The sequence below is a fragment of the Heterodontus francisci genome, chromosome 10 (assembly GCF_036365525.1).
Source record: "Heterodontus francisci isolate sHetFra1 chromosome 10, sHetFra1.hap1, whole genome shotgun sequence".
NCBI classification, from domain to species: Eukaryota; Metazoa; Chordata; class Chondrichthyes; order Heterodontiformes; family Heterodontidae; genus Heterodontus; species Heterodontus francisci.
The window spans coordinates 31,896,247-31,913,048 of NC_090380.1; the positions used below are offsets into that span (position 1 = coordinate 31,896,247).

The following is a 16,802-nucleotide window of genomic DNA, read 5'->3' on the forward strand; positions in this document are numbered from 1 at the left end:
TCCAGTGAGCAGCTGAGATGCAGAGACCAGGAAGGTAGTCCTGAGTGATTCATTATAAAATATACAGTATTTATATAAAAAATATAAAATGATCACTATCGGGACTCTAGTCTACACACATACATACAGTACTCTTGTGTGTGTAGACTAGAGTCCTGACAGTGATTATTTTATATTTTTTATATAAATATTCAATATTTTATCATATTGAATCACCCAGGACCTTCCTCCTGGTCTCTGCATCTCAGCTACTCACTGGATAAACTTGCAGCAAGTATTTCAACCTGTAAAGCAGGAGTCTAGCTAATGTATATTTTCTGAGCCTTCAGGCAATTGTGTTTATTTTAAGCAATACTGGTACAGTGTGGCACAACCTGTCTGAGCACAATTCCATGGGTTTCTGTTTAACACGTGACTAAACAATCACTGACTCTATGACTCTAATCTTCATCTTTTTAAACAACCTTTCAAGTCCAACTACAGTTTTTGTTACTTACCTGCACAAACTGAAAAAGTGAAAAACGGAAGGTAGGTAAAGTGAACATTCCAGGCAGTCGGGTCGGGTGCGGGAAAAAATGAAAGGGTTCGGGCCGGATGTGGTTCTGTCGGGCTAGGATCGGTTTTCCTTTGCAGAGCCGAGCAGGCCTTTACTGAAAGTGCAGATCTGTACTGTTTGATTGAAGACTTCTGGTGGTTCATCAGCATACACACCACCAGCACCTCAAATAGCCTACAAAGCAAAAAAAAATGTTAATGTTGAAAAAGTATGTTAAACAATTTCTAGCATTGACATTTAATACAATTTTTCATAAAGGTTAGTATCACTTTAAAAAAAAATTCTTACCCTAGATTATTTGATGTCATGGATGAATCTCAACCCTCCAAAGCTTTGAGTGTCCATCTATTCTTTGAGATCTTTGTTCATCTGGCAGTGCTACAAAAACTTACAATCAGCAAGCGCTGCTTGTTAATTGCTTTTACACACTGGACTTTCTTGTTCCTCTGTAAGGTTACAGTTCAGTCTTAGACAAGATAAAGCATCCCAGAAGCCCTGATTTGAAGTATTAAAATGCAAAACAAATAATGTAACAGTGATCAAATAGTTATGTATTTATTGAACAGCTTTCTTCCATCTCCTTAAAGATCCCACCTCTAGGAGCCGAACTAAGTTTTTGTAGATAACTTTCAAATACACACAGTATTTCTCTTTTCTGTCAGAAATATCAACCAGTCTCTTCCGAGACTTTCAAACAACATCTCGACTCCCTCATGAATTTTAAGCAGTCTTCTCATGAGATTATCCATTTTCTCTCTACAAAGAAAGACTTGCTCTTCTCTGGCACCTTTCATAACCTCAGGACGTCCCAAACCACTTTCCACCCAGTGAAGGTCTTTGTGAATTGTAGTCACCGTTGTAAAGAAGGAAACGCAGCACTGCCCACAGCAAGCTCCCACAAACAACACTGTGATAATAACCAGATAAAACAGAAACAAATCATGTCAAAACGTAGATTGAAAAGAAAACAAATAGCCTACTCCAATGAAGCACCCAAGAGGCAATTAGGTGAACAATTTGATTTAGTAGTCTCAGTTACAGACATAACAAGTAAGTAGTCTCAGTTACAGACATGGCAAAAAAAAAGAACAAAAGGTGTTATAAATTGTCATGTAAAAAAAGAATAGAGTCAACAGTGGAAGGCTTAAGGGTAGTCCTCCGCTGGTCATTTGTCCTTCCAGTTATGCTGAAGTTCCTCTCACTACTGCTACTGCTCGCCGGAATGCAAAGTATACTTCTAGCCAGCCTGGCCAATTTAGGGTATGCAACATTGTGCTCCTTCCACCTTCCCAACAGATCATGCTTGCTTGCCATCGCCAACACAGCAGGCCTCTGTGCTGTGCACTACATCAATTGTATCCATTTCTTCATGAACATTCTCTCTTTCAGCAAATTCAGTCAGTGCTTTTTTGGCAGCTATAGGTTCATCGTCAACCACTTTTGTTTCCTTCACAGGGTCTTCTGTTTCGAAGTTGCTGATACGACTGCGCACTTCAGAATGAACTTCGTCCCTAAAATGGCTGGACAACATTTGCAGCTGATTAAATCTGGGTCAGAGAAATGTTGCTATCTCGTGCATGTCATTTACTTCAACTTTCTTCACAAGTCACTCTCTGTGCTGTTGCCTGACAACTGCTTGCATTGGAGTATCTGAAGAAAGTGACATACAGAGTCATTTAAGTTTCTCAAACCACGGAATTACCAGGTTCAATGTAGGATACTGGTCTCCCTCGAATTCCCTCTGAGCTTCATAAAATGGTCGGAGAAAGTCAACCAAAAACTGCAAGACATCGGGGACGATGATTTCCAGCCAGTAGCTTTCCCCACACTGTTCCAGTTTCTCGCGCAGCTCATGATAAATATCCTGAATTGAATTCAGTGTCAGATACACAGTACTGTACCTCGTTTCTGCCATTGGATTTAAAGTTTTAGACAACTGTGCAGCAAGACCAGACTGCTTAACATATGTCACCAAGGCTTTGGCATGATGTATCGTTTCTACAACATCCGGAGCTTTGGAAGCGAATTCCTTTGGATCAAGTGAATGTCGAAGCAGCGTGTTATATACATGGTCCTGACAATCCCGATGTTGATATGGTCTAAGTGCAAGCACTAATGTTAGCGCCGTGATCTGTCACCCAGACTAATTTATTTAAATTTGCTGGGTCGAATCCAAAAGTATTCATGAGTAGCTTTAAAATCTCACAACTGATGTTTTTGCCAGTTGTGATGCCCTCCAGTGGAAACATTGCTCTTGTTAAAACTTTGGCATTAAGTTTAAAATCTACTGTGATGTAATGACAAGTTATCGACATATAATGGATTTTACGGTAGTCGTCCGTTCACATGTCAGTTGTCATTCTCACATTCACATCCTTCAGTATGTCAGTAATCTGAGAAATTAGTTGTTTTCTCTTTTCTTCAGCCGCATACGACACCTTCTTGAAACTGTAATTGGATTTGGTAACACACTTGATGTTGCTACTCAACCGTATGCAGCACCCACATTGATCAGCTCTTGTGCTAGCTCAACAAATCCTTCACCAGAGACAGTTTGTAAAGGTCGAATATCCTTGCAACAGAGACTCACGCATTTGTCTGTAATTTGTGATTTCCTGTGAGTGGGTATGGTTTTATCCGCTCATCTGTACTAACGGAGTTATGGACGACTGACTTGGCCCTGCTGCGGGTCGAGTACAACCTTTATCAGTGTGCTGCTGCAATGATGAATTTCCTGTCTTTTTGCTGTCATATTTTAGTAGATGTTTGCAAAATTTGCATTGTACAAATCCAGTTGAACTTTTACTATCACGGAAAACAACAGGATTGAAATGTTTCCAAACAGGAGATTTACCTTTTCCACGTACAAACTTTCCACTGCTAAACATACTCCAGTGACAGCATTCGTTTTACCTCCATAGTGCACTTACTTACTTACCCACTTTTGGATGGATGGATTCAGGAAGCTGCAGCAGGAGCGTGATGACGTCTTAGCTCACCCGCTCACTGCGCAGACTCAGTTTTCCTCCTTGACGTCCTGAACTCCCAACAGAGCAAAATACAAGACTGGTGCGTGTTGGACCTGGCCCGACCTGACCCGAGCCCAAAAGACAGACCCGGAAGAGCAGCCCAACCAGACCCGAACCCGACTTAAGTCGTCGGGTCCTGTTGAGTTCAGGTTGGGTAGCAGGCCTTCAACACTGGGTGGGGGGACTTCAATGTCCATCACCAAGAGTGGTTCGGTAGCACCACTACTGACCAAGCTGGCCAAGTCCTAAAGGACATATCTGTGAGACTGGGTCTGCGGCAGGTGGTGAGGGAACCAAGAGGGAAAAAACATACTTGACCTCGTCCTCACCAATCTACATCTGTCCATGAGGTAGGAATGACCACCGCACAGTCCTTGTGGAGACGAAATGCCGTCTTCACACTGAGGGTACCCACCATCAGGTTGCAGTACCACCGTGCTAAATGGGATAGATTTTGAACAGATCTAGCAACTCAAAACTGGGCATCCATGAGGTGCTGTGGGCCATCAACAGCAGCAGAATTGTATTCAACCACAATATGTAACCTCATGGCCCAGCATATCCCTCACTCTACCATTACCATCAAGCCAGGGGATCAACCCTGGTTCAAAGAGTACAGGAGGACAAAGCAGCCCACTTGATTGTCACCCCATCCACCACCTTCAACATTTACTCCCTCCACCACCGACGCACAGTGGCACCAGTGTGTACCATCTACAAGATGCACTGCAGCAACTCACCAAGGCTCCTTTGAAAGCAACTTCCAAACTCGCGACCTCTACCACCTGGAAGGACAAGGGCAGCAGATGCATGGGAACACCACCACCTGCAAGTTCCCCTCCAAGTCACACACCATCCTGACTTGGAACTATATAGCCGTTACTTCACTGTCGCTGGGTCAAAATCGTGGAACTCCCTTCCTCACCGCACTATTGGTATACCTTCACCTCAAGGACTGCAGCGGTTCAAGAAGGCAGCTCATTACCACCTTCTCAAGGGCAATCAGGGATGGGCAATAAATGCTGGTCTAGCCAGCAATGCCCACATCTCCCGAACGAATAAATAAATTAAAAATTTGTCAAATTTCAGGGAGCAAAAATTGAAGCTCAACAACAGAAAGCATGCCTGCCAACCTAACCTGTGAGTTAAGGCAGTGAAAATTTAATTAATTCTGACCTCAATCTGATGTTGATGGTTGTGGAATGACATTGCATTATCCCTGGTAGAATCTTTGATTGGTGGTCTGCTATGCTTTCCATCAGGTAAGGATTGTTCCATCTGCAAACATGATATAAAAATTATTCAAATAGCAAAAATGTAATCAAAATGAATGCAGTTTATCTTCAGTTGTAGCCTACACAATAACTGCATATCTTTGTGGATCTTGAACAGCTCTGAAAACTATTTTGAGTCATAAAAATGAAGTCACTTTCATGGGGTTCAAGAGGCATGATAATGGGATGTATAACATGAAAAGTCATTTAGAAAGTATAACAGATTGCAATATAACCCGACCCTTCCCAACATCCTTTTACACTGAATTTACTGTAGCCATTAAGAGGATATTCTTCTGTGTTATTTAATTGCTCTACCCTTTTCATTTTTACAACATGTGCTGTTACGTATCGAGTAATGGACTGCAGTATTAATTTAATGTATATGCAATCCCAGACAATTCTGAGTCAGCCAGTACACGTGTTAAGAGTCACAAAAGCATACTGGCATCCAAGATCAACCAGGGTCTCAGCGTAGCTGCAATTCATTCATTGATTATTTAATCATACATTTAAAATATTCTCTTTTCCAGCATTTAAAATGCTTGGTGGTACAATGGTTCGATAAGTTACATACCCTCACTTTTATGACATCAGTAAATTTTGATATTGCACTCTTTATGCCAAGTCGAAATTAGCGAGTACCAAACAGTGACCCCGAGGTTCACCGCATGCAATCCTTCTCCAATCTAAGCAACACCCAGTTATCCTAACTCTATTTTTTGTCCATAGACCAAATTTCTACGCTACTATATTTCCTCTTAAAATGTATGTCTGATATTTTCTAACAAGATTGTTAGGATACATCTTATTGTCTTCTGAAAATTCATTTACACTATGTGTACTACATTCCCTTTATCTATTCAATTGCTCATTTCCTGCATAGGCACAGGTAGATAGTGGAAAGAGTGGAGTTGTCCCTTGGGTGGCTCTTTAAATTAGCAAGTGTCCCCTTAACCACAGAAATCAAACTTTGTCCAAATAATGGGATTAAATTCTCTTTTTTCTACAAATAAAAGGTTCCTGGTTTCTCATACAAGTTCTATACTGTGTCAGTTTAGGCAGAGATGTGGGGAAGGATGAGGACAAAATATTTAAGCCTCAACCAGGGTAGTTGTGGGGGCACTATAAATGATCTTGCTGTACCTGATTTAAGGAAGAGAACTTGGGCAATGTACTGAAGGGCTGCTAGTGATTTTGGAACCATTTTCCAGCTAGTTAGAACCATAGAAAAATTTCAGCACAGAAGGAGGCCATTCAGCCAGTCATGTTCACGCTGGCCAAAAAAACTAGTCACCCAATCTAATCCCACTTTCCAGCACCTGGTCCATGGCCTTGCTGACTACAGCACTTCAGGTGTATGTCCAGGTACCTTTTTAAAAGAATTGAGGGTTTCTGCCTCCACCACCATTCCTGGCAGTGAATTCCAGACACCCACCACCCTCTGGGTGAAAAGCTATTCCTCATGTCCCCTCTAATCCTTCTACCAATCACCGTAAATCTGTGCCTCCTGGTCAATGACCTCTCCTCTAGGAGAAACAGGTCCTTCCTGTCTACTCTATCTAGGCCCCTTATAATTTTGTACACCTCTATTAAGTCATCCCTCAGCCTCCTCTGCTCTAAGGAAAACAACCCTAGCCTATCCAATCTTTCCTCATAGCTGCAACTTTCGAGCCCTGGCAACATTCTTGTAAATCTCCTCTGTATTCTCTCCAGAGCAATTACGTCTTTTCTCTAATGTGGTGACCAGAACTGTATGCAATACTCCAACTGTGGCCTAACCAGTGGTTTATACAGTTCCAGCATTACATCCCTGCTTTTGAATTCTATACCTCGGCCAATAAAGGAAAGCATTCCATATGCCTTCTTCACCACTCTATCTACCTGTCCTGCCACCTTCAGGGACTTGTGGACATGCACTCCAAGGTCTCTCGCTTCTTCTAACCCTCTCAATATCCTCCCGTTTATTGTGTATTCCCTCGCTTTATTTGCCCTTCCCAAATGCATTACCTCACACTTCTCTGGATTGAATTCCATTTGCCACTTTTCCACCCACTCAACCAAACCATTGATATCTTTCTGGAGTCTACAGCTATCCTCTTCACTATCAATTACACAGCCAATTTTTGTGTCATCAGCAATCATGCCTCCCACATTTAAGTCTAAATTATTAATATACACCACAAACAGCAACGGACCCAATACTCAACACTGTGGAACGCCATTGGAAACAGCTTTCCATTCACAAAAACATCCGTCGACTACCACCCTTTGTTTCCTGGCCCTGAGCCAATTCTGGATCCAAGCTGCCACATTCCCCTGTATCCCAGCTGCCACATTCCCCTGTATCCCTTGGGCTTTCATTTTACTGACCAGTTTGCCATGTGAGACCTTGTCAAATGCCTTACTAAAATCCATGTAGACCACATCCTCTGCGCTTCCCTCATCAATCCTTCTTGTTACTTCCTCAAAAAACTCAATTAAGTTAGTAAGACATGACCTTCCCTTAACAAATCCATGCAGACTATCCCTGATTAATCTGTGCCTTTCTAAGTGGCAGTTTATCCTGTCCCTCAGAATAGATTCTAACCATTTACCCACCACCGAGGTCAGACTGACCTGCCTATAATTATTTGGCATATCCCTCGCCCCCTTATTAAACAATGGTACAACGTTCGCAGACCTCCAATTGTCTGGTACCTCTCCTGTATCTAGTCAGAATTTGATGATGATACTCAGCGCATCCACTATTTCCTCCCTGGCTTCCTTTAACAACCTGGGATGAATCCATCTGGCTCTGGCGATTTGTACACTTTCAAGGATGTCAGACCCTCTCATACTTCCTCTCTCATAATGCTTAGCGTATCTAATATTTCACACTTCTCTTTAACTACAATGTCTACATCAACCCTCTCCTATGTGAAGATAGAGACAAAAAACACATTAAGAAACCTGCCCACATCTCTGCAAGCACGCATAAGTTCCCTTGTACATCTCTGATAGACCCTACCCTTTCCTTAGTTATCCTCTTGCTCTTAACATACTGATAAAACATCTTTGGGTTTTCCTTGATTTTACCTGCCGATAATGTTTCATGTCCTCCTCTCTTTGCTTTTCTAATTTCCTTTTTTACTTCCCCCTGCACTTTCTATACTCCTCTAGGCTTTCTAAAGTATTAAGATTTTTATGATTGTCATTAGCTTTCTTTTTCTGCTTTAACTTACCCTATTAGCTTCTAGATAACCAGGGGGTTCTAGATTTGGCAGTACCACCCTTCAACTTTGTGGGGACATGCCTACACTGTGCCTGCAGAATCTCACTTTTGAATGCCTCCCACTGGTTTGTCACTGATTTTCCTTCAAGTAGCTGTATCCAGTTCACTTTCGCCAGATCACCCCTCAGCTTCTTAAAATTCACCTTCCCCCAATTTAGAACTCTTACTCCTGTTTTTATCTTTGTCCTTTTCCATGATTATGCTGAAACTTACTGTATTATGGTCACTATCTCCAAAATGGTCACCCACTGTTACTTCCTCACCTGCCCAGCTTCATTACTTGAAGACTAAATCTAGAATTGCGCCCCCTCTCTTGTTACATGCTGGCTAAAACAGTTCTCTTGAACACAGTTCAAGAATTTTTTCCCCTCTGTGCCCTTCACACTGTTTGTATCCCAGTTGATTTTGGGGTAATTGAAATCCCCGACTATTATTGCCCTATAGCTTTTGCAGTCATAAATTTGTCTATATATTTGTTCTTCTACCTCCCTCACACTATTTGGCGGTCTATAGTGCACTCCTAATAGCGTGGCTGCCCCTTTTTTATTTCTGAACTCCACCCATATGGCCTCATTTGATGATTCATTTCGCATATTATCCCTCCTCAAAGCTGTTATTGATTCCTTAACTAATAATGCTACACCCCCTCCTTTTTTTATCTCCCTCTCTATTCCGCCTGAAAGCTCTTATATCCAGGGATGTAGAGTTGCCATTCTTGCCCCTTCTTAAGCCAAGTTTCTGTTATAGCAACAATATCATATCCATGGTCTTGCGGAGCAAATGGAAATTAAGTGGCCACTCGTCCAAAAAAAAAGTGTTTTATGCTCATTTAAAATATAATCTTTAATGCACCCAATACAATCCACCGTTTAGGATCTTAATTGCTGAGCAATCATTCTTCAATATCTATACACCTGTCTATCACAATCGGTTAAAAGATCACTGAATTGGACAGGTCTGCACTACTAACACTGCAGACAAAATTAAATATTCTTAATGTAAAAAGATAATGAAAATCTTTTCGGGCTTTCATGAAAAAATGTACATTTTTCATATGCAACAATAGAATAAATGTCTGAAAATTCCTGAGAAGGCCAAAAGATGAGTTTGAAACTTGCACAGAACCATAGACCACCCTAGATTTAAGTTTAAAAGTTTCTCCTACTTAAGAGGTATTACATTTTGGGAGGAAAAATAAGGAATGGGAGTATAATCCGAATGGAAAAGCACTGAAAGGTTTGAATGCAAAGCTCGATCAAGTCTTGTAAAAGACCACTATCCAGTACCTTGAATTAACTGAACACTCATTCTTATGTTCATAAGACAGGACTTTGTACCATAGACCAAAGGGAGGGTGCCCAGTCATAGGGTTGTTAGCACACCTGCATTTTGTAGAAGAGCAGTCTAAGCAGCAGGATAGCTAATGACAGATTAATACCCATCATTGTGATAAAAAACTGGCTACAAAATCCAATAAAATCTTAAAAACATAGACTTGTTTGAGATTTTGGAACACAATATCTAAGTGAAAGCCATTTGAAAGCACTTGGCTCGTGGAAGTTCATGACAGCAAAGAAAATTTAAGTTACAGGCTGAAATGTCTGTTTTTTTAATATAAGAAAATGGTGAATCAACTGCTGAAAGAAATAAAATACATTTTAGTTAACAGGAGATGATCAAAAACAATCAAGGTCAGTTGGTACAGAACTGCAGTTATAGAAACTGATGACAAGCAATCAATAACTCAAAGTAAAACTCAGTACGTACAAACAGAAAAAACAGAACAAGGAACAAATTGCTGGACAGAGGTGAAAGTATCTTGAATTTTGTAGTTTTGTTGGAGAAATAGTGAACCGCTTTCAAGGAATGGCCGAACTTGAAAATGCTGAAAACAAGGAAAACCTGGTTATACAGACAATTAAAACAGAAAAGGGAACTACTGGTTGCAAAACAGTGCAGGAAGAAAAATGGATCACTGATAGACATAGAATCTGGTAGAATGAAGGTTACAAAAATGAAGCTGAAAGGTGTCACTTCCTAGAAAAAATGAAACAAAATTTAAAAAAGAAAACAGAAATGAGGATAAAGGAGACAAAGGAAGTTCAAGAAATTACAAAAAGCACTGGAGACAGCAAAGCTTAAGAGGCAACAGATGGAGTCGGGCGAGAGAATGTAGACTCTGAAACTACATATACACATCAGACTTTAAAAAAAAAATCTTCAGACAGATACAGATCCCAGAAAGGAAAAAGTTGGCTTTGACAGAAGTAAGTAAAAATTCTGGATCAGCATCAGGAATCACTCCTAAAAATCAAACAGTAGGCTGAAAATTCAGCAAGTTCTGATCAATGCATTTATCAAATTTGGTATGGGTACAGGAAGAGAATACTGGAGAGAAGGAAAAAGCAAAGAATGGAGAGATTCAGACAATAACCGAAATGGGGTGACTTTCTATCAATTCCAGAAAAGGGATCAAACAATGCTGCATACAAGAGAATGTGTAATCAGGCTAGATTTAGAAATGGAAAATAATATATAGACCAAAGTTTTGTACTCTCACATGGTAATGCAAGATATGAATAAAGTTTTATTAACTTGATAATTTTGAGAAGAACATGTGATAGCCAAGATAGGTTTATATTGCGGCAAATTTTACACTATTATGGATTTAAATGTAACATTGAGGAACTTGTGATGGAATGGAATGTTGCAAGTGGAGAATGAAATACATTTGTTTGAAATAAAAACTGGTGTCAGCAGGAGTGTGCTTTGTTACCTCTATTATTTTACCTAGCAGTCGCCTAAATAATGCTAACAAACAAGAGGAGGCGGCAAACTGAGATGGAGGACAAACAGTCCAAGATCCAGACTTCGTAGGGATTACAGCACAATGGGAAAAACTCAAGAAACAATACAATGGAAAAGACAAGATTAGAAAATAAGCAAACTAAATACCTCTTGGAGAACAAAGATGATATGTAGATGGAATAGAGGATACCAAATCTAGCTAAGTTCAGAGAAGATTCTACAAAACATGCCACTTCATCTTTCTCCAAAGTGCAGTATGAAACAATGCTAATATTGGTAGACAGTTGCCTGCTTTGCCAGCTCTAGCTGTTAGTGCTTTTAAAGAACATCTACAGAAATATTGCACATCTCAAAATAAAGCAACTGCAAAGTCACATTCATCTTGTTGTGTACTGCTAAACTTGGCCAATGACAAAGGTTACAGAAAAGAAAGGTGAAGTTTCTAATAACAAACACCTGCGCAGAACACTCAAGATAAAGCGAAGAGCAAGACAGACAAGACAAAGAACAAAGTAACTACCAGTAAATAACCTCAAACCAAAAATACAAACTGATTAGGAAACTTACTCAGAATGCAGCATTCCAGAATACAGTAACAAGCACTGAAATTATCAGTCAAAAGGAAGAGGGAAGTAAACGTCAATAACCTGGAAAAGCACTGTAGGAACGGACCTCCTAATAAGCTGACCTCATCTGGGAAGAAGCAGAATGCCCAGCCAAAAACACTAAGTAAAAGAAACTGCTGCTGGCCATGCACACAATAGGCATTATAGCATCCACTTCCAGAGAAGCCAACAGTTTCTTCAATTTAGTTCAAAAATTTTTAATCAATTACTTTTCTTTGATTTCCATAGTGGAAATTTAATATGAATTATTAAGGATTTGAATTCATATATTAGATACGCTATTCATTGTGATCTACATAATGATTGAAACTTAGCTGCAATTTCAGAGGATTACTATATGCCTGAACATAGCAATATATGTACTGTCATTTTTTTCTAGCAAGCCCATTATGTAAAAAAATTCAAGTGACAAGGTTGAGATTAGTTTCAAAATGTTAATAAGAGGTACTGAAACAAAAGGGCAAATCTTTGGCTTACTTACATACTTAATTGTGATAACTCACAGCCATGATATCATAAGTACATAAATAAAGTTTAGACTGTTCCCACTGCCACAGCTATACATTTCCTGTGTCAGAAAAATGTCATGAAAAAAATTAATGGTATCGTCCCTTAAGACTATCCCCATCAACTTTGCTATGGATCATTTAAGATAAAACAGCAGTTTGATTATGATTATGATTAGAGATACAGCACTGAAACAGGCCCTTCGGCCCACCGAGTCTGTGCCGAACATCAACCACCCATTTATACTAATCCTACACTAATCCCATATTCCTACCAAACATCCCCACCTGTCCCTATATTTCCCTACCACCTACCTACCTACCTTGAGAATTAACAAGTTGAGATCACTTCAGACAAGACACAAACAACTAACAATAGCTGGTGGGCTAAAGACACAAATAAAAACAAGAAATGCTGGAAATACTCAGCAGGTCTGGCAGCATCTGTGGAGAGAGAAGCAGAGTTAACGTTTCAGGTCAGTGACCCTCAAACTCATTTGGAAGAATTAATGATGTACTTGGAATGTATGTTTCACAAAAAACTGCACTGCTCAGTTTTCACAATTTCTAAGATGCAAAATCTTTTTAATCACAACATTATCTAGAAAATTAGTTTAATGAACATAACTCTTTCTAAAAATCAATTTATTTTATATTTGTTGATTTTTTTCAGGTTCATACCCCATTTCTGCAGTCTATCCAAATTTGATGCTTTCTGTTGCCAAGAGGCCAAGGCCCACAACTCTGCTTACGCTCCCCTTGACCAAATGCTAAAAGGCAAGATAAACCATCCAAGTTGGACCACCCACTTTAATTTTCTCTTTGGCAGTGAGTCACCACAACTTTTGCTTGGGATCTCCCCACTCAACACATCTCAGTTCAGGCCAGGAGTTGAGTAAAGTGGGAGATCAAAGCTGCATTTTCCCACCCCAAGGCACTGAATATCAGTGCTCCAATGTTTCACATCACCATGGTGCCAAGAATTTATTTTTGCACTTTCACTCTGTCACGAAGATAGACTTATTGTCAAGCAACCTCCTTCAGTCTGGAGAATATAGTGTTGTCTGTGCACTTTTCCACAATTGTATTTCTTTTAGCAATTTAAGTATTTCTACAGCATATCAGATCCAACGGCTAAGGATTATTCCACTAAATCAGCGACAAATTTTGAGATGGAAGAGACTGATTCTTTCAACTGTTCACAATCACTGATCATGTCCAGGAATAGCAGCAATGATATCAATTCAGTTGGCAATGAAAATAAAACCCCTTTATGTCACCAATAAAACTTAAGAATTCTGCTAAATATTTTGTTACCAAGTGCTAAAGCCTGGCTCTTCCAGTATGCAGAATTCAAATGAAAACATTTGCTAATCTGAATTTTTTCAGTTCTTCTACTTACAATTAAAAAAGATCAAAATAATTGTTATTCCAATTCAAAAGCTGCCAGAACAAAGTTAACACTGACCCCAGGGGGATCTGTACAGTCCTCACGAGAGGAGCCCACAGAACCTCTAGTAAGAGACGTCCGACCATGTTGCATCTGAGGAGATAACATCTGTAAGCTATTTGTCCTAGTAGGCATTCCCTGTCCCACACCTCCAGAGGCAATTTCAGATACTTGTTTCCTTGGGATATACATAGAGTGTCTCTGCGAACGTGGTTTGGAGGCATAAGGACTGGGATAATTTAGGTCATAAGGAAAAGACTCATGTGGAGCAGATACTGAATGTGAATGACCCCCTTCAAGGCTAGCAGGAACCTTTAGCTCCTCTTCATTTGTTGAGTGTCTTGTGGCTGGTTTGCGAGTTTCCAGGCTTTTACTTATGGAGGCAGTGGCAGCAGGTGGATTTTGCGCTGGCCTGTTTTCATTGGATCCAGTTGATACAGTATTGTTTGAAGCATTGAGTTCCAGGCAGCTTGAAGGGAAATACCTGGATGTCTGATCCTCCCCATGCATTTTCATGTCACTAAGGTTTCCAACTGACCTTGAATCACTCAATGTCCTGTACGTTTTGGATGGTGTTAAAACTGCTGGGTTCTTTGACTGCTGAGATACAGAGCCTTGTATTGGTTCTATGTAACTGTGACGGTTGGGTTTTTCAATTGGCAGAGTTCCAGTTTTATTTTGTGGCATTTCTACAAATGAGTGTCGGTTCTGCTGAGCCTTTGCATTAGGTTTTAAATATTTCGCACCTGGGCCTTCTGCAACTTTTTGATCAGCCTGGAAATCAGTTTTAGTCTTAGAGTGTGCTTCTTTGGAGGTTAGTCGTGGGCTGGGAAGAAGTGGTAAATTGGTGTTGGTTAAATCCTTGTTACCAGAGAGATTCTGTTTAGTCTGTTGATAGTCTGGCATGGGAATGAGGGTTGGGCTGAGTGGAGCTGAACTTTCATTAGAAAAGCCATCATGCTGACTATTATCATCTCCTCGCTTAAAATTGACACTAAGATTCTGCTGGTCTCGGGTATCTGATCGAGTTGACAGAGATGTACTTTTGCTGCCATGATTTCTGCAAAACAAAAACAATATCTTTTATTACTGAAGAAATTTTTTTTTAATTTATTCAGGGATGTGGGCATCGCTGGCTAGGCCAGCATTTATTGCCCATCCCTAATTGCCCTTGAGAAGGTGGTGGTGAACTGCCTTCTTGAACCGCTGCAGTCCATTTGGGGTAGGTACACCCACAGTGCTGTTAGGAAGGGAGTTCCAGGATTTTGACCCAGCGACAGTGAAGGAATGGCGATATAGTTCCAAGTCAGGGTGGTGTGTGACTTGCAGGTGGTGGTGTTCCCATGCATTTTCTGCCCTTGTCCTTCTAGTTGGTAGAGGTCGCGGGTTTGGAAGGTGCTGTTTAAGGAGCCTTGGTGCTGCAGTGCATCTTGTAGATGGTACACACTGCTGCCATTGTGCATTGGTGGTGGAGGGAGTGAATGTTTGCAGATGGGGTGCCAATCAAGCCCAAATAATTTTTCTAGTAGTAATTAACCTCAGTACTTACTTATCTATTCAATTTTGCACAAGTTGCAGAGCTACAACTTCCAGCTCCCAACTTGTGGCCACTTTCAGCGGCGAAATAAAGAAATCAAGAAGCTGCTGGCCGATTTGCACCGCTCCTCCACAAGCTATGATACACTGGTATCTTGACAATATACTCAGTTTTGAAATCCATGCAAGGGCATCAAGTTGCTGTACATACCCACTAGTTACCCAATAACCATGCAAGAAAAAGTTCAGGTTGGTGCAGTCAGGTGCAAGTGAATTTTTAATGGTGTGGTAAGTCTTAATTACTGCCAAACAATCTCTTGGCACTGAATTTTACAGAGTCTAATTCCTTCAGAATGTCATTATTGCTAGAGGTTTCAAAGACATTAAAACTTGCCTTTTAAAAAATTTTTCTTTGTCTCATCTCTCTCTTAATTCCATCTTTCTTTCCTTCACTTTATTTTTCTCTGTACATGCTTTTACAATAAATTAAATATTCTAACTTATATTTCCTGGATCAGACTCCGCGGCCAGAATTTTCTGCCACCCCAATGAGCTGGATGGTGGCCGGGGGGCGGGGTGTGGTGGTTGGCGTAAAATGGAGCTGAAATGGTGTGCTCCGCTGCTTCTGACGGTCTCCCGCAGGTCTGCTCCGACTCCCAGGTAGGTTTGGTTAGAGATGAATAATGATAAAGGCAAGAAGTCACTTGTAGGAGTGGTGTACAGGCCCCCTAACAGTAACCACACTGTAGGACGGGGTATAAAGAAAGAAATAATGGCAGTTTGTCAGAAAGGTACAGCAATAATCATGGGAGATTTTAATCTACATAGACTGGAGAAATCAGATGGGCATGGGTAGCCTAGATGAGGAGTTTAGAGAATGTTTTTGGGATAGTTTCTTAGAACAGCACGTTCTGGAGCCAACCAGAGAGTAGGCTATACTAGACCTGGTATTGTGCAACGACTAATGACCTCATAGTGAAGTCGCTCCAAGGCAACAGCGATCATAATATGATTGAATTTTACATTCAGTTTGAGGGAGAAGAGTGGGTCTAAGATTAGTATTTTAAACTTAAATCAGGGCAATTATGAAGGCATGAAAACAGAGCTAGCTAAAATGAACTGGCAAATTAGGTTAAGGGATAGGTCAATAGAGATGTAGTGGCAGACATTTAAGGGGATATTTCAGAATACACAGAATAGATACATTCCAACGAAAAAGAAAAATTCCAAGGGGAGGACCGACCATCCAGGCTTAACTAAAAAAGTTACAGATAGCATCAAACATAAAGAAAAAGCCTATAATTGCGCAAAGATGGGTGGCAGGTCAGAAGATTGGACAGAATATAAAAAAACAGCAAAGAATGACTAAAAGATTAATAAGGAGGGAAAAATTACAGTACGAGAGAAAGCTAGCTAGAAATATAAAAACAGATAGTAATAGTTTCTATAGATATTTAGAAAAGAAAAGTTAACAAAGTGAGCGGTGGTCCTATGGAAAGTGAGTCTGGGGAATTAATAATGGAAAATAAGGATGAATTGAACAGGTATTTTGCATTGGGCTTCACTATTGAGGATACAAGTAACATCCCAGTATTAGCTGTAAATCAGGAAATGGAAAGGAGGGAGGAACTCAAGAAAATTACAATCACCAGGGAAGTGGTACTGAACAAATTGTTAGAGCTGCAGGCTGACAAGTCCCAGGGTCCTGAAGCACTTCATCCTAGGAGCTTAAAAGAAGTGGCT

General features: G+C 40.3%; 1 protein-coding gene across 3 annotated transcripts in view; it reads right to left on the reverse strand.

Moving 5' to 3' along the window:
* Nucleotides 1-16,802, reverse strand: part of cdkl5 (cyclin dependent kinase like 5) — a 172,021-nt gene that overhangs the window by 41,365 nt on the left and 113,854 nt on the right. For all 3 annotated transcript variants that reach the window (XM_068040382.1, XM_068040383.1, XM_068040384.1), the window contains 2 exons: nucleotides 13,542-14,583; nucleotides 4,762-4,863 (listed from right to left, as the gene is read on the reverse strand). In XM_068040382.1, the coding sequence (XP_067896483.1) occupies nucleotides 4,762-4,863; nucleotides 13,542-14,583 (1,144 nt within the window). The remainder of the gene's footprint in view (nucleotides 1-4,761; nucleotides 4,864-13,541; nucleotides 14,584-16,802) is intronic.